This window comes from Pangasianodon hypophthalmus, chromosome 19 (assembly GCF_027358585.1).
Source record: "Pangasianodon hypophthalmus isolate fPanHyp1 chromosome 19, fPanHyp1.pri, whole genome shotgun sequence".
Classification (NCBI taxonomy): domain Eukaryota; kingdom Metazoa; phylum Chordata; class Actinopteri; order Siluriformes; family Pangasiidae; genus Pangasianodon; species Pangasianodon hypophthalmus.
This window is the reverse complement of record NC_069728.1, coordinates 4,350,877-4,369,983: the sequence shown is the minus strand read 5'-3', so window position 1 is coordinate 4,369,983 and position 19,107 is coordinate 4,350,877. Positions and strand designations below refer to the sequence as shown.

Here is a 19,107-nt window from a genome sequence, read left to right as displayed (position 1 = left end):
CAAAAAACAAGTTAGTTCCTGTTATCACTTCCATTACAGAAGCTATACAAGCCTCTTTTTTCTGTCTCTTCCAGACAAACCACAAAACCCAAAGGTCCTCTGCCCTGAAGACTTTTCCCACGCCGGGAAACTTAAACGAACAGCTTTACCTAAAAGCGATGATGTTGAGTCTTCTTCCACAAATAAACAGGAACCGTCACTATACAAACGATTATACACTTTCATTTTCTAAATAACTTTTTTTTAAATTGTTTATCGCTAAGCTTAAATTATGTGATCGTCTGACATACAAGTCCCTTAGAGTTGGTTGTAACTATAGAAACAATCAATTATATACTATTTATTACATAAATGATTATTTTCTTTAAAAACATCCATTATAACATGTTCCAGATGAACCATGAATGTTAGTATCATACTGAAATATGAAAGTTAATGATTATATGTCTACCAAAAGTATACAAATATTAGTGTGCAGGGTTAATTTTTCTGCTCTCTTACAGCAACCACACTGAAAAACAGCATTTTAGTAGGAATAGTTTGGACTGTAGTTATTTCTATGGTTATAATGACATTTCAAAAGAACCCCAACTCACAGTTCACCCAGTCGCTGTACATGAGCTGTATGACTGCATACAGCATGTTAACGCTGCAAGGGTGGCATTCCTCCTCTGAAATGACCAATCACATTTCTGAGGGGCTGACCAGGCTCGTCAGAACCAAGACTTTTGAAGGAGAGACTGCGTCAGTCATCCAAAAGTGCTCCTTTGTCGGCTCAGGTAAAGAAAGGGTCACCACAGACCCGAAATCACAGGGCAGAAAGAAAGAGGAACGGAGAGAAAGAAAGGGATAGATGAGAGAAATAGATAGATAGAACTAGACAGAGAGAGAGAGAGAGAGAGAGAGTGAAAGAGAGAGAGAAACCCAAAGTGAATGAAATAAGAAACCAAAAACACACCTGAGCTTGGAGTTGCATAAATGAATCAACAATATCAGGATGATCCCTGGGCCCTAAAATATAATAAAGATGTAACTTAAGAAATAATAAGAATAATAATAAGAATATATACAAACAGCAACAGAACAGATTGAACAGTCATGTGGAAAGAAAAGGCAACAGAAAGGATCTCATTGAAATAATTGCACATGTGAGAAAAAGAGGGGAGACGAGGAGACGAGAAGCATGTAAGGCTTTAAAGGCAGTCTCCAGAAAGAAAAAAATTGAAAAACCAGAAAAAGTCATGAGTCAGGATAAAGAACTAACTGAAAGAGAAATAACGAGAAAGAAAAAAGAACCTAAAAAACCAAAGTGGGTTTGGAGTGGGAACCCAGGAGGCACCTGCTACTGTGACATCTTATTTCCTTCTCCTTTTTTGGTTTCTCTTTTTTTTTTTTTTTTAAAAAAACTTTTCTTAAAATCAGGCATGCTTTCCCAACTGCCCCACCCCAGGGTTCACTGAAAAGCTTGTTCACCACGAGAGAGTGGGGCAGCACCTAGCCCCAAAACTCCCTTCCCCTAGCTGTTCCCACACTCCAAACAAGACCCCCATCACAGCCCTCCCCGATCTACCCAGAAATACCCCCAAAAAAACAAAGCCAAAGGAAAACAGGCCACGGTTCTCAGAGCCACAGTTAAGGGACCTGCTGGAGATCAGAGGGTTAACGGCACACAGAGAGGTGATGTTAATCGGTCAACAGAGAGGCAAAAACAAACTGAAGGACAATTTAAGGGACGAGGAGGAGACAGGTACAGGAGAAGATGAACAGCTATTATCTGGGAAAACAGCATGTCAAACAACATGTTACACAGGATGAAGGGATGGGAACTTTACATGATTTGTTTTATTTATATAAACTGAGATTCCCAAATTAGGTACAAAAACAAAAAAAAATTAGATCGTGGTCTCTTCTGATAATGCTGCCACCTAAAATAATAAAGTATACCTGTTAGAAATATGTGAAGTTTGTGTTTGTTAGGAAAAAAGGTAAGTAAAAATGGCCTGTAATTTAAAGCACTGAATGAGAAAAGGGCTACTCTGTAACACGTACCTTGCTGGAAGATGGTGAGGGTGACGGAGGTGACCAGCTCAAACAGGGCTTTGATTGGGGGAAAGTGGTCTGACTCGCTGGCAAATATATGCATCATCTGGTGATAATCAATAAGACAAAAGAAATTTCAAATGTTACAGCCCTCACCTACACACATATAAATACACTCACTTTCCACTTTATTAGGAACACCTGCACATTCATGCAGTTATCTAATCAGCCAATCATGTGGCAGCAGCACAATGCAAAAAAAAAAATCATGCGGATACAGCAAGAGCTTCAGTTGATGTTCACATATAAAATCAGAATGAAGAAAAAGTGTGATCCCAGGGACTTTAACTGTGGCATGGTTGTTGGTACCAGACGGGCTGGTTTGAGTATTTCACAAACTGCTGATCTCCTGGGAATTTGACACACAACAGTCTCTAGAGTTTACACAGAATGTGCAGAAAAACACAAAACATTGAGTGAGCGACAGTTCTGTGGGTGGAAACGTCTTGTTGAGGTGGATGGGCTACGACAGCAGAAGACCACATCAGGTTCCACTCCCGTCAGCCAAGAACAGGAATCTGAGGCTATCATGGGCACAGACTCACCCAGACTGGACAGCTGAAGACTGGAAAATAACCAGGTGATTTTTTTTTCTAATCTTCAACTGTTGGGTTTGGGTGAGTCTGTGCCCATGACAGCCTCAGATTCCTGTTCTTGGCTGACGGGAGTGAAACCTGATGTGGTCTTCTGCTGTCGTAGCTCATCCACCTCAAGTTTTGATGTGTTGTGTGTTCTGAGATGCTTTTCTGCTCACCATGGTGGTAAAGAGTGATTATTTGAATTACTATAGATTTCCTGTCAGCTCAGACCAGTCTGGTCATTCTCTTCTGATCTCTCTCATCAACAAGGTGTTTCAGCCTGCAGACCCTCTGCTCAGAGGATGGTTTTTGTACCATTCTATGTAAACTCTAGAGTGTGAAAAATCCCAGGAGATCAGCAGTTTATGAAATACTCAAAGCAGCTCGTCTGGTACCAAAACCCATGCCACATTTAAAGTCACAGAGATCACATTTTCCCCCATAGATAACTTTAAAGAAAATTTAGTAATTAGTTTTTAAATTATATAATTAAAAAACTAATATATAAATAACAAACCTTCAGGAGTTTAATTTAAAAAATAGAAGTAGAACCATTCACTTAAATATTATGAAATTTCAAATGGAATTCAAAGAACGAAAGTCATCCTGACAGCCCCACTGCACACACACTGAAATTTCTCTGTGGTTTCACACATCATGACTAGGTGCAATACATATGGTAAGTGCCTCCTAACTAAATGATGTCACTGCTTGTAACTATGGCAACAGCCTGGTTGATTTAGAGGCTAAATAGGGAATGTCTGGGCCGATATGATTGGAATCCGGAGAGCTATTTTGTGGTTTGGCCGTGTGTATCAAGTGTGTACCTGACGTGTCAGGTCTAGTGCAGAGGCTTGTGGGATAGTGCTGTACATCTGACCCAGCATCTCACTCAGCTGAGACACCATAGGAGCAAAGTCATGGAGTAAAGTCTTCACAGACTTCTCAAAGATAGCGCACACAGCCTGAGAGAGAGAGAGAGAGAGAGAGAGAGAGCGAGAGAGAAAGAGAGAGAGAGATTTTCACAATGTTAAAAGTCTAATCTGTTCTACATGAAAACAAGCAAAATGTTTTTAATATCGAGCAAACGAAGGAATAAATAAAGCATCTAAATCGGAAAAAAATTGTAAAAGAATGAGTTGCATGAACAGGAACTTTTTTGTCTAACAAATGTGAAAATTGAAGATTGACAGGAAGTTGAAATCTTACCTCTACAACCTGAGAGTCATTCAGCCATTTACTGAGGACAGTGTGAATGAGGGCAAAAACCTGCTGCAACACCACCACTACCTAAAACACACACACACACACACACACACACACACACACAGAGCACTCTTAGCAACAAAACCCTGTTCAGAAAGTGCTGTTCATTATGTATTCAGTGGGGGGTTCAGCATGGTTTCTGAAGGATACCTAGCATTAGCTATTAACCACCAGAATTCTAACAGCTTATGTCATGTCCCTCTTACAGAATTATTGCATACTATTTTGATAAAATGTTCAGTTTCTGTATGTTGTAGTCTACATTTACATTTGGGGGATTTTGCATTATGTATCAAAGTACATCTATATGTGGCCAAAAGTATGTGGACACCCAACCATCACACCCATATGTGTTTGCTGAACATCCCATTCCAGATTAGGCCCTCTTTCCTGTTATAATAAGCTCCACTCTTCTGGGAAGGCTTTCCACTAGATTTTGCGTCTCTGTGGGGATTTGTGTTCATTCAGCTACAAGAGCATTAGTGAGATCAGACACTGATGTTGGTGAGGAGGTCTGGGGTTCAGTCGGTGTTCCAGTTCATCCCAAAGGTGTTCAGTGGGGTTGAGGTCAGGGCTCTGTGCAGGACACTCGAGTTCTTCCACTCCAACCTTCACACACCATGTCTTCATGGAGCTCGCTTTGTGCACAGGAGCATTGTCATGCTGGAACAGGTTTGAGCCTCTCAGTTCCAGTGAAGGGAAACTGTAATGCTACAGCATACAGAGACATTCTATACAATTGTGTGCTTCCTACATAACTTTGTGCCAACAGTTCGGGGAAGAAGCACATATGGGTGAGATGGTCAGGTTTACAGAATGTTTGGCCATACAGTGTCTATGTTCATGCAGTGGTGCAATTTAATACAGCTTCAGTGTAAAAATGTTGTGCTGTAGTGTACTACGGGCTGCAGGTCTGTTTGGTGTCTAGTTAAAATAAAGACAGTACAGTAATTAAAACAATACCCACACTATCAAAAAAGCAACTCCTAAATATCATGTTTCATACACCATTGAAGCTCTGGTAACCATATCACATATTTTAAGATGGCTAAGGTCATCGGTACTCACTGGGTTGGGGCCGGTTTGAGGTGGGCTGGATTTGACAGGTGGTGCACCTTCTCCAGATTCCTCTTCCTGCTTGGTGATGTCCAGGGTAGTAAAGAGGTTTGACAGCAGGCCCAAGATGTGGATGATAGCCAGTTTATTAGATGGGTTTGGCTGCAGAGACATGGATGAAAAAAATGTACTGTATATTTGTTAAAACTAACAGTGAACAATGTGAATCAAATGAACTACATATCTTTGAGATATCTGCTATCAGTAGCATGTGTTGATTGACTCGAAAGAGGAAAGATTAAAGAACAAATGAACTTAGCCTTTTGTTCTGGCACTTCAAAAATAATAAGCAGATGGGGACTTAAAGACTAAAGGAGTCATTAAACATCCATCAACCTTTAATCACTGCTGCTCCTGCCATGATAACAGCCATGTGATTAGTGGAAAGAGAGAGTTCGCCCCTGCCATCATGACATCATAGGGAGAGGTAAACAGATATATCTATATTTATTCTGTTGCAGACCCTTTTGTATTTCCCCCAAGATACCACCATGTTCCAGAGGAATAAAGCTGTTAAAAAAAAAATCTCTTCCGTAAATGATTACGCCTCTCATCAGTAGGGGTCACTGTCTGATAGAGCTGAAAGAAAGCCTAATCTCAGAGTCTGACGTAATGCCTTCCTCTGAAAAGCCAGACATCAGTGCAATCGCTCTGTGTGTGTGCGCGTGTTACACATGTCTGTATATGCACTTTTATGAACTGCTGATTTCTACATACACAGCTTGAGGGGAAAACTGCATATTCATCATAAAATCCAATGACAGCAGCATACTCGGGGAGATAAATGTCTCATGTATTAAAAACAAACAGACTGTGTGTCTGCGTGTGTTGTCTGTGAGAGGTGCTTTCGTCTGATGGAATTTTTCTACATTCATTAAACACACTTTGTTATCTGCCTGCGGTGTGGGGGTTTTTCTTAACTAATGGAAACGAATACTGAGATGCAGTTGGATTTTCCCACTTCGTCTGCTTTCATGGCTTTGCTTTTTCTTACTCTTAATGGCTAATATTAGCAAACAGTAGCGTGGGAGTCTAATGTAACCTGGTCTAGTCGTCTAGAATCTAGCGAGTCCATGGCAGTGTGAGCACTCCATGTTCTTCCAGCTTCATCTGAACTTGTTGACCTTTGTGTGCTGCAACATTACACTATATACAGTATACAGTAGAAGCATCCCTCTTTCACTCACTTGCATCTTTTCTAATCCAGACCACTTATCTGAGGCATGTGGCTTATAAAAAATGCATAACACAAGACCAGTGCAACACACAACATTGTAATAAAGCTACATGACATTAGCGGGTGCGTGCTCATACGCCATCTGTAACACATGCCCCAAGCTGAAGTGGGTCTGTATCTATGGGGCATTGTTTCATTAGTTTTAGTTTACCCTGTGGCGTTTTGCTTCTGGACCCAGTGATATGCAATCTGGCCCCACTGAGAAATGTTCCATGATCATAATCATAACACACACATACACACGCGCACACACACACTCGCACAGGGTCTGTTCATATGGAGCAAGGCCAAGACAAGACAAAACATGCCACTTGTTCCAGTAGCAAAGAAGACTGCAACAAACAAACCCCAATAAAACCCCCAACTGATGTCACATTTCATCTCAGCTAAGTAGCTACTACTATATCAGTGAAGCTGGATCGCTAACTAAGACATTAACAGGCTTATCTTGCTAGTTAGATTGCACAGATTATATTGCTTTAACAAATAGCTGTTATAGAGCTTGCCTAAAATCTACATACAAAAAGTAGCTCCTCTTGCGCTTATCTAGGTCACATATCTAGGCCTGTAAGGGACACGTTTAGCTAGCTCACTTTTTTTTCGGCTAACAAACAATTTTGCTTGAGCAGCACCTCGGCCTTCAGTGCCACGATGGTGTAATCGGAAAATATTACATCTTGAATGAGCCCACAAACAACAAAGTTGTCTCTAGTATAAATGCTCAGAGTTTCTATGAGATATTGTATACACGTTCAGCCTTCACAGGCTACCAACTTAACATCATTTAGCCACTGACAGGACACAAAGCCATAAGGATCTTCTAGAGTTACCCCATTTGAAAATGTTAGTTTAGCCGAACAGCATTCCTGTCTCTGAGATCATTAATTTTTTTTTAATAACTTTAATGTCTTTGACATCAGAACAGCACAATACCGCTAACATCAAATAATGACAAAACAGTACAGTACCAGCCAAGAAATTGGCACCAAAACTTGCATCACAAATATTTCAATATAAACATGTGTGGACTTTTCCTTTAATGGACAATAAATTGTCTTAAAGCTTTGGTGAGCAAAGTGGGATCCCAGGGGTAGCCAGGTGGTGTATGATTTTTTTTGTTGTTGCTGTTGTTGATGTTGGAAATCACAACCCACCATTTTCAAAATCATTAGGGAATTGTTAGGATTTTTATTATTCTGCACTACAAAGCAAAGACCGTACATTGTAGAAACTCCAAACTTGGTAGGAAGGTGCAGAATCCATCCCAATAATCCATAAATTAAGGAGACACGCATGAAGCTAATGGTGGTGCTATAGTGCAGAATTTTGCATTCAGAGCCATAGAGACCAAATCTTGGCTTGAGCCCGTCCGCACAGATAATATTCATGACATGCAAAACCTCCTTTTGAAAACTAGTTCTAGGATTTTTAGCTTAACATCAGAAAATACTCAATAATGCATGAAATTCAATAAATACCAAGCAAAAGTTGACATCTGTAAACAATACGGTGGCGTTCATGATTGGTGGCCCAAAAAAAAGGCAATCTGAAGAACATCTGAGGACACGTGCAAATTTATGGCTGTGGCCATCCATCATCCATCCATTTGGGGCAGGGTTAAATTTCTCAGCCACCAAGTCAAGTGTGATGGAGCTGAACTTTGATAGACTGCATCCGTGTCCTAATCTTTAAATGAATTACTAACGATGAACTTATAGTACATGTCTAGCATCAGCCAATCAGAGTTCAGCAGGCACTGGACAGGGATAGAATTAAGCTATCATCATGAAACTTGAACAGTTTATTCAACTGTGTTTATATAGATAAACTGCACTGTGTTTGCAAAATAACTCATTATGAAGGTGATACATGGATTTTTTTTTTTTTCTTGTTTTTTCAAACTTTTTTTTCCCCCAGTTCTTTCAGACTTTATTTAAACCCCTGACAGTACAGAGCCTCTGGTATGAATGATCATGCATTGTGTCTGGGGCTGTGTTATCTGGTCTCTTTGGGATCATATATAATCAGGCCTTACTGTAAATGTAACATATTTGAGATGTGCAATCGATTCTTACTGTCTCTTGAGCCAGTTTCTCCAGCTGCTGGATGTAGGGTGTGATGAGAGAGTGCAGATTGTGCAGAATGTCCTCCACTGGCAGTGCGGACAACAGAAAACCTAGAGCCTGCATCAGCCACATACACTGACTCGTCTAGAGAGAGAGAGAGAGAGAGAAAGAGAGAGAGAGACCAAAAAACAAGAGAGTTAAAACTAATACTTTCTTTCACACTTTGTTAACACAATACTTTAGATCTGCAAAAGAAATAATGAAGACACTGACCTTGTGGATCTGTTTAATAAGAACTTCCTGCATCAGAGAGACAGAAGGGACAAAGAATGAAGCAGAGGAAAGAACCATTATTAGGTCCACAATACAACCTAACTAGAAATACAAGAGAAACTGTATAAAAATACAGGAAGTGAGTTCTTGAGTCTCAGAACCCCAAATTATATTTTCAGTCAAATTTGTCTACCTGTGACACGGCAACGATGTTCGTAGCATAGGGTGGCAGGTCGTATCTGCACTCTCTGCAGATCTTCTTCAGGGTGGAAACGCTAGAGATAGAAAGGTCTGGATTCCCTAATGCCTGCAGCACCAGCGGCAACACACTGCTCAACATCACTGGGTGATCCGCCAACCACTCTGCCAACGCGCCTACAAACAGACAGGGATATACACCCAGACACACCCAGAGACACAGAGAGACACACACACAAACGCACACACAAAGAGAGAGAGAAAGACAGAATGATTGTGAGCGCAACTTATAAAGAACAAACACCCCACAAGACTGATCCTTAAAACCTACATACAAACCTATAGTGAACATGACAGTGTCTGCAAGTTGTACGTTGTTGATGGTGATTCGGGGAATGAGGCCGATAAGGCCGGGAATGACATCGGAGTAGTTCACATCTATCGTTTCTGCTATGGACTGGAAACCGTACAGCAGAGCTTCTGTATGCTGGTGAGAATAAACAAACAGATGACTAAAAACACAAAAGCCAAAAAAGACTGTTTGAGAGTGTGTATATGCGTACGAGTCTGTATGTTTGTGTGGTTTCTGACCTGCCAGGATGTTGGTTGATCTGCAGTGGTAAGCAGCCTGCCTAGCTTGTCATACAAGTTACTAAGCAACTCTGCTCCCAGCATCTCATAGACATACATCAGGGTGTCAGATATGTCCACCCTAAAGCAAAGAGCGAAAGTTATAAACAAACAAAAGATTTGTTCTACCTGTTCACCTTTCCCTTCGTAATACGTTCACTTATGTAAGTCTGCTTTGCCTAGACAGCATTACTGTCACTAGCTCTAGCGCTGACTCAACAAAACACAGCAAAAAGCTGCTGAAGGAAATAAATGTTGTTGTTTTTTTATGATGGACCTATGAGGACACATTCAATTCAAATCATGGAAAAATTTCTATAATGCCTCTCTCTCTCTCTCTGCTACATAATACTCAGACTTTTCAGGACCATCACAAAGTTACACACCTGTAGATCCTGAACTGCTCCTTCTCGTCAGATGACCAGGAGGCGTACTCCTCATCACTAGGGAACTGGGCTTTGTGGAGCAGCACATCCACCAGCTGGAAATACACAGGCCTGTAAACCTGCAGATACACCGCCTGCTTCTCTGCCTCAAATGACATGATGTCATCCTACAACAAACATGGAGGAAACAAGTTCTTCAAACAGCAGATTCCAGCAGACACTTAACAGGTTCCAGCTCTCGCAACAAGTCGGTTTCATGTATCAGGGTTTGATGATAATATACTAGAAATAGACATTCAAGGACACTGTTAACAGAGACGTCATTTGCCACAGACGTCCACTCATAGTGTCTACTACTACTCCAGAGAATCACTGAAACTGTTATCTGTTGTTCCATGCATACTGCTAATAATTAAGGATGGGTATTTCAGACATCGAATCATTATTCAAATGATTTGTGCATATTTGAATTCCCATGCACACAAAACGACATGCAAGGCGTAAAACATTATGCCACTATCTGGTGCAATGCATGTCGATTCGTTTCGCCGCACCGATTCAAATAGCCTTCAGACTTCCAGCTAATCCACAGTCAGCATTTCTTGGTGACGCAGCGCAATAAACCACTGGTAATGAGAAGTTGGGTCCAATTTACTGAGCCAATTATTTCAAGCTGTCCATTTCAGTGAACTGAATAACTGATTCAAATATGCCCAAGGAAATATATTACAAGATCATCATCAACTACTGCAATAGATCTTACGATTGGCTCATCCACTGGTAGGTTTTCAGTTTCCTTTAATCGAACATAGCTGACAACGATGATTTTCGGCTCACTGAATCAATCAAGTCATTTATTGGCTCAACCATGACTATTTCTGGCACAAAATGTGTGCATTTGAGACTTGGAAGGTTCTGCTCATTTCAATTTGTGAGACAATTTGCTAAGCGCATGGAGCCACCAAGTGAACAGGTATGTACATTTAGCACAAAAAAAACAAAAACAAAACACTCTTCATTCACGCAGAAAATAAATTAATTCAGAATAGTTTCTTTTGAAATCGCATCAACTCTACAAACTACACCTGCAAGCAGTGACACACCGCCTCACCAATAGCATGATTCTCTCGTGATTATTATTAAATAGTCAAAAAATACCTATTTTACTACCCTTTTTTTGTTTGTTTTTTTTAGCTTCTGCGAGGCCTAGTTCTCAAATCACTAATATTCAAATGCAGCCTATTGAGCGCAGTGGAGGTTTCCTGCGGGGGTGGAAACTGGCAAACATAAGGCTGGTACAGAATGTTCAAAAAGCCTTGAAGTAGGCTAACCTCGCATTTGGCACAAACATGCCATGATGAATTATTACAGTGAAAGCAGCAGAGACTGAAGGAAAATGGGAAGAGCCATCATCATCATCATCATCATCATCATCACCACCCAGGTAGAGCCAAAGGTTAGCTATCTATTGTAACACTCTCACACATCCTGGTTCCAACGTCACACTGTAAGCCATCCTAAATTCTTCTATTTTTAATCGTGAAACACTGCAGTGAAAGCCAATCGCAACACCGAATGTGGCATTTGACAATTTTTTCAACTTGTTCCTTGGTTTTGATTGTAAAAATGTTAAGAACATGAGTACCAAAATAAACACAGATCATTACTACTTCCCATTATAACATTTTTTTTCTGTAAAAGTACTTCTTAGCATGAAGGTGATTGCTGACCATCCCTTGGCAGTAATCAGAGGCAGACGTACAAGAGTGAAAATACACTGACAGAGAGAGTGATTTTGAGAGGCTAAGAGACATTGTGCTGCATGGGTAGATCAGAAAACATCATGTTTTCTATTTCGTCTACTGCTTAGACTTCATGCTCTGTTGCTTCACATTATATGTGGAATATGTTGAGAGTAACTTTGTTAGCCTACCTTGCACGGCATGACAAAACCCTTCATTATGTTGCTGTTTTTCAGTTGTTTGAAGTTGTGTGTGAAAGAATAAACTGTGATGACTTTTCCTACATTGAATGTCCTCTAACAAAAAGTTTAGAAAATGCCTTAAATGGGTCTTAGAAAAGTGCTGTATAATTAAACTGGCTTAGGGATGTGTTTTTAGAGATATGTGAATATAGCACACAGCACTGTAATAACAAACACAGACAGACAATTTAAGTCATGCCTGAACTTTTAATGCACCAAAACTTCTGTTTTAACACACACTCACTATACATTCAGTCCTAAAGGAACTGCAAGGGCAATGCTTTAATGGTAGTAGTGATGAGAGTACTTAACACTACTATAAATACTAGCTGACCTCTCTAATAAATTGTTAGATGGCTAATCAATTCTGACACAAAACTCGACTATGAAGAAAATTAAGTGATTCATTATTTCCGATGTAGGTTGCATACACACACACTATATGGCCAAAAGTTTGTGGAAACCTGACCATCACACCCCCATATGTGCTTCTTCCCCAAACTGTTGCCACAAAGGTGGAAGCACACAATTGTATAAAATGTCTTTCAATGCTGTAGCTTTACAATTTCCCTTCACTGGAACTAAGAGGTCCAAACCTGTTCCAGCATGACAATGCCCCTGTGCACAAAGCGAGCTCCATGAAGACATGGTGTGTGAAGGTTGGAGTGGAGGAACTCGAGTGTCCTGCACAGAGCCCTGACCTCAACCCCACTGAACACCTTTGGGATGAACTGGAACACTGACTGAACCCCAGACCTCCTCACCAAAATCAGTACCTGATCTCACTAATGCTCTTGTAGCTGAATGAACACAAATCCCCACAGCCACGCTCCAAACTCTAGTGGAAAGCCTTCCCAGAAGAGTGGAGCTTATTATAACAGCAAAGGGGGAATAAATCTGGAATGGGATGTTCAACAAGAACATATGGGTGTGATGGTCAGGTGTACAAATACTTTTGTCCATATAGTGTACATCAAATAAATGCATGTGTGTACACACACACACACACACACAGAAGTGTGGAAAAATTTCAGAAAAAGAAAAGAAAAAAAAAAAAAAAAAAAAAAATCCACAAGGAGTCTGATATCAAAACTCAGTTTTAAAGTGGTACATACCTGCAGAGTGTACCAGAATGTTAGTGTGAGAGAGCTTGTGGTCTCGTTGACAGGGTAGTGGCCAGGGATGCCAGTGCAGAACATAATCATATTGACCAGTGCCAGGAAGCTCTGCCAGTGCTCCACCTGCTCCAGTAGAGCCCTGCATGAGTTTAGACAAGGGTGGAGTTCATAAACAAGCACAGCACAAATCAGTATTGCAGAAATGCAAAAATCAGATCAGACATGTTAAAAATCAAACACAGATTCATGTTATTGTCATGTTATGATTATGTAAAATCATTTAAAAGGCTAATGTGTCGTTCTGAGAGTGTACAGTGCATTTGCAGAGATGAGTGTCACAACTCACTGTCCTAAAGCACTGTCCTACTGAGGAGTCCTGCATAATTAACCTCAACAGCACAAACATTTTATATACAAAGCATAAATGTGCAGGACAAGATGTACTAGGGCTGGGTGATATGGCAAAAACCTCATCACTGTGTATTTTTTAATATTGTTATTAATTAAGAATTATTCTATATATTTCTTGATGCTCAAATTTAAGGTGGAATAATATTCTGAACAATAAAAGAGACTTATATACTTATATACTATATATTTTTTGACCTCTAAAAGATAGAAAACATTAACAAAATGAGTAGAACTAGACTAGTCTAGTCTATGGGCAGACAAGTCTAATTCTTCTAGTCTTTCCTGTTATAAATTTTTATGTCTGAAATACCCTTAAAAGATACTTCACACAGGGAGGAAGCTATTGAAGAATAACTATGTCAGACATTTGACCTTGCTGTGACCTTGACCCTGTCTGGACCAATTTCAAAATCTTTCCATAAATTCAAAATAACTGTTATAACAATGCTGGTTTGCGCTTCCTGTGTGCTTCCAAGTACATGGCGATGTTGCTTTTCCCTCTCTGTATGTGAAGTAAACAGTACACACCTTTGGAGAGATACTGTAGAAATGTCACTGCTACCAGACTGAAAGAACAAACAGCATGATGATTTATATTCTGTGTGTACCTGGAATGATTCTCTCCCAGCGAGACTGCGATTCGACAGATCCCATGTGACGTCTCCATATCTCCGTTCTGTACAGCTTCTCGTAGTTGTTCCTGGAGCTGGAGTACTTGCGGAACCAGCTTCAGTAACGTGTTCAGATACCTGAAACACAGAAAGGACAAAATATTGACTACCCTTTTGCTTTGTTTGGTATTTTCCTAACTACGACAACCACGAAACTGAAGCTACAAGACGAATACAGTGAACAAGTAGCAATAACTTAAGACACAGTGTTCTACTTTGTGTCACCTAATTCAAATGTGTCAAAATGAGCGTTTAACCTTTTGGCTAAATGGCGCTTGTGTTGCTTGGTGTACAACATCTGTAACATGTATGGCTTACTTTGCCATAGATTATAAAGAAAAACTCACCCATGAGGCAGAGAAAAGAAGGAAGCCATGTGAACCTTTCTCTACATGTTAGGACATTGGTCCTATGTTAACTCAAATAACCACTCTTTACAACCATGGTGAGCAGAAAAGCATCTCCGATCACACAACGCGTCGAACCTCGAGGCGGATGTGTTACAACAGTGGAAGACCTCATCGAGCTCCATGCCTGTTAACAGTTGAAGATTAGAAAAGGTTGCCTGGACTTTTTCTAATCTTCAACTGTCCCGTTTGGAGCAGGTGTTTTGGTCCACACCCTGGCGTGTTTACTGTGTTCCCACCTCCCTAAATAAATCACACCAAGGAGGAAAAGGCTCCAGGGTTTGTTTCAAATGGACTGCATGTGAAAGCACCTTAATCAATACTTTGTAAAAAGTATAAACCTTTGTAAAAGGAAATTTTAGACTTTTTAAAAGCAACAGTATGGCTGCTCTTTGAGTGCCCCAAGGCTATGTAGTATCACTCTTTCCAGACTGTTACAAAAGACTATGATTCACACAACATATATGGGTTTCTTTATTCTAGGAGACTTTATCCTAAGCTATATTTGTACTAGCAGGTCTCCATGAAATTATGCTAGAGTGACACAGACTTATTTTGGCAGGAGATGTCAGGACGAGCACTCTGGACCAACACTCATGATATTCATCTTTTATCTACGTACTTGATGTCAACTCAATGAAATGCACAGAGTGCACTGCGCTGCACAGCACTCAATGGAATTGGCCTAGCATTGTTATACTCTCCCAGAATTGACATGCTCAAGGTCAGCGACAATCAATAACACGTGGAGATACAACATAGCATGGTGTCTCGCCTAAGGACACTACTTCCCTGGGATTGCTGTGTGGCACTGAATCAAACCATCACAGCTAATTACACCCTACTATGTGATGAGACTAAATTATAGATAAAGCCAAGCAGAGCATAAGGGAAGGCGGCTCATGCCTTGATGCATTTAATATCCTTTGTCTGAATCCGTTTAAACTGTGATGAAGGGAGAGGAAGGTCATGAGAGAGACTGAGAGCAAGTTAAATTAAATGGTCATTCTTTTCTTTTGGGAAAAAAATATCTGCATCCATTTGTGCTGTCTTGTTTCCTCTCATGACATCCTCTTTTCTGGGAATGAGACATGATGGAATTGGTGGCTAGGTCTCCAAAAACACATTAAGGAAACACAACATACTGCAATTTCCATAGTACAAAAAAAAAAGCGATTAGTTCAAGACGCAGGCTAAAAAAATAAAAAAAATTAAAAAACACTGTAAATATGAATTTCTCAAACATTTAATCTACATTTATGTTTACAGCTGATCCAAAGATTTGTTTAAGTTGATTAAAACAATAAATCATTTCATATTTTGAGAGATATCAGATGATCCAGCTCTACATCAAATACATGAGGCTTCTTTTTATTTTATTTTAGATATTCATCAGTTTAGAAATACTGGGTTAAAAGCTTCCAATCCGTTAATATTTAAACTCTTTAGCTTGGGTTAACTGCCTCACACAAGAATGCATCAGCTAAGAGACTAGAGTGATTTGTTGTCATTCTAGACACATACAACTATACAGCAGAACTACACAGCGTCCTGTAAGGCCTTAGGGGACAGGAAATTGGCTGTCGTCCATACAAGACAACGTCTAATCCTAACTGAAGAGAGCTGGCAGAGAGTTTGAGTTTCTCTGGTTCACATTAATCTGAAGCACTGTAGAACACTGCGACCTCAAATACAGCCTGTTCAAATCAGTGAATCATCTTTGTCTGTCTATCGTCTTCCATCATTGTCTTTCAACCACTGTTTATCCACACACGTCCATCCGTCTTCTGCTTTCTCTCCATCCTACTGTCTACACTCTCTTTGCTTCCTGCCATCTGAGGGAATTGGAGTTTCATACCTTGACCTCACACACACTCACATGAACCTGCTGTTTGTCTCTCTGTCTCACTCCATCCCTCTCTCTCCCCGCTCCCTACCCCCCAAAATCCTGCAATTATCCTCAGACGCCAGGAGACAGATGAAACGAGTTGCTTGGCAACAAGATGCAATCGGTTAGGCAGATAGGAGAAATAACACAGAGGAAAAGGAGAGAGCAGAGACAAAAGGTGAAGGAAGAATGTGGACATAGAAGATTGATAATCTGGCATTTAAAATCTATTTAACAAGAGCGGGGGAAAGAATGTGGTGCATTAGGGGCCTACATTGATAACAAGAACACACTGAGTCTGAGCTCAGTCCTATAGTGCCACAAGCCCCATCTGCCGTGTGTGTGTGTGTGTGTGTGTGTGTGTGTGTGTGTGTGTGTGTTCCCGTACCCCACTGGGATTAAAAGCAGTCATGCTGGTCTCCTGACAGAACACGAGCACTGTGGGTTTGGTGGTACAAATAACATGCAGGCTGTCATCCTATTCTTCCTGTATATTTACTTGTCATATTTTACTCTTCCACTCGAACTCATGCAACCTCTCTCACTCTATACTGCTGCAGGGTGGAGAAAGAGGACCTGGCTTTGTTATTGTCTTCCTTCCAGTACAGTATCTCAGACAAGTCCAATCAAGCATCATACTCTGAGTTTCCTATGTGGAAAAACATCTAACACATCTAAAAACATCAGCTGCTCAATTAGATTTTTGTTGCATACAGGAATGATGCTAAAAAAATTAAAAAATAAAATAAAAAAAGCATTTAATAAATAAATAAATAAATAAATAAATAAAGCCTTGGGTTAACACAAAGACATCAGCAATCAGATTACAGAAAAAAACAGGTCCAATACAGAGTGGAATAAAAGAATAATAATAATAACTATCAGTCTCTGTGCATAAAAATGCTTCATTTCTTTGCACATAAAAACATATATCTATATATTGTGTACTATGTAAGAAACACAACAGACCGCACGGTTATATGAAAATAATCAACGCTGGAGTGGTGTGATGCGGCAGGACGCGAAAGGGAGTGCTGTTACCACTCCGAAGTAGTAATTTTCTAGAACTGCACAGTCTGGAGTGTGTTATTCCACTTATACCACAGCGTTTTGCTAACATTTACACTTTTTAATTTTAGTGAACAATATATCACAGTTTTTTGCCGATTTATAAATAGATTTAATGCTGTGGAACGTGCAAGAGAGGAAGTTCCAGTTATCACTTGCTTTATAGTTGTGATAAACAGTCATTGCCTCAGAATCCTCTAGCTGTACCCATGTCCCTATGATTGCTATACACTACATGGCCAAAAGTATATGAACCTGACCAATGAATATCCCATTCCACAACCACGGGTGATGTCCACATACTTTTGGCCATATACAGCAGTGTATGATCCTTCTTACAATAACAACTTCTCCTGCTTACAACAGCAGCTAGACAGTGATACATGTATGACTGCAGACAGAGTACAGCACATGTTCACTGATTTTTTTTCTAGCTATTCTTCTGCTGCTTACTGAAATTGCAATCTGCCAAATTCTGCCCTGATAACTGCCCATTATGAGCGAGCTCAAAGCAAACAGCCCCTTCTGCTGAAATTCTCTTACACTGTTGCGCACATACGCTAAAGAGGTAAACAGACAGAAGTAGTTGCATCACGTTAATGTTACACTGATCACAGTATTTCTATGATTTGTCTCGTCACAGATTGTTTCAACTGTGTGGTGTAGAAGCTGTTGCTAAAAAGTGGCTGAGGCTAAGAAATGGCTAGACTAGTGCCAAGCTTGAAAAAGATTGGATTAATTATGCATATTTTAATGATGTTACACCTGCCCAGGAAGTTGAATACAGTAAAGCTTCCTAGTATCCAAGTGTCTCCCTGCATCTCTGTGCATAGAGCTGGAGGCCTTGTGCTACAGCCAAACCCACTACTAATGATGTGCACATACAGAAACCAGCAGGACTGTATGTTTCACTTTTATTTGGAAGGCAGCAGATGGGCTTCCTTTTTCTGGCTCAGCTGGCTTTTTATAACAGGATACAAAATATTAATACATCAGCTCCTCATTTTTAATGACCGGGCAAGCAAAAGGTTCAAACAACAAAACAAAAAAAGTAGTTGAGGTCAGGAAAGTGAGGTGTTATTTCAGTTTAGAACACAAAATGGGAGGATGTTGTTTTTTGTTTCTTTTTTATTCATGCTAGTACACGTATGATGAATGAAAACGTACAGACACCAGAGTTGCATGTTCTTGTAAGAAAACTAAAATTAAAGCCTGCTGGACCTCTCCACGATCCCTCCTTTCTCTCCATCTCTCTTGTGCTCAGAGTGAGAGGGGGGTAGTGGGGTGCTGTAGTGGGGGTGAGCTCACCGGATCTGCACCAACCACAGCGCAAGACATCTCTACCTCACTATCTCCATGGGAACGGCAGCCAGCCTAATCCCCCGACACACACCTCCCCTTCTTACAGCCTCTCTTGACTGTTCTCGTTTGGTCCCTCTGCGTTTTCCCCTTGTCTTCTAATGTGTCTGTATTTCAGATGTGCTTTGTCACTCCCTGTCTCAGGTCTGTCTGTGTGTGTGTGTGTGTGTGTGTGTGTGTGTGTGTGTGTGTGTGTGTGGTGGTCACACTCTACAGTCTCTCTTTCCCTACAGATTTCACCTTTGACCATTCACAAATAATTAAATCTCCCTTAGCTACTATAACCATAAGCTTCTCTCCTATAACCAAACCCAGATCTCATCTCTAATTTTCTTTGAAAAAAAACGAGAA

General features: G+C 40.3%; 1 protein-coding gene across 4 annotated transcripts in view; it reads right to left on the bottom strand.

The window, feature by feature from the left end:
• ipo13b (importin 13b) overlaps positions 1-19,107 on the bottom strand; it is a 39,122-nt gene that overhangs the window by 4,551 nt on the left and 15,464 nt on the right. For 2 of the 4 annotated variants that reach the window (XR_004580118.2, XM_053242145.1), the window contains exons 4-15: positions 13,972-14,112; positions 12,950-13,091; positions 9,851-10,017; positions 9,426-9,546; positions 9,174-9,321; positions 8,830-9,011; positions 8,637-8,663; positions 8,373-8,507; positions 5,013-5,162; positions 3,888-3,968; positions 3,506-3,643; positions 2,050-2,146 (exon numbers count right to left, since the gene is read on the bottom strand). Coding sequence is in view for 3 of the 4 variants with exons in the window: in XM_053242145.1 (XP_053098120.1) it covers positions 2,050-2,146; positions 3,506-3,643; positions 3,888-3,968; positions 5,013-5,162; positions 8,373-8,507; positions 8,637-8,663; positions 8,830-9,011; positions 9,174-9,321; positions 9,426-9,546; positions 9,851-10,017; positions 12,950-13,091; positions 13,972-14,112 (1,529 nt within the window). In the remaining variant the exon portion in view is untranslated. Of the gene's footprint in view, positions 1-958; positions 1,012-1,377; positions 1,926-2,049; positions 2,147-3,505; positions 3,644-3,887; positions 3,969-5,012; positions 5,163-8,372; positions 8,508-8,636; positions 8,664-8,829; positions 9,012-9,173; positions 9,322-9,425; positions 9,547-9,850; positions 10,018-12,949; positions 13,092-13,971; positions 14,113-19,107 lie in introns of those variants that run through there. The other 2 variants (XM_026946901.3, XM_026946902.3) reach the window with 2 other exon arrangements.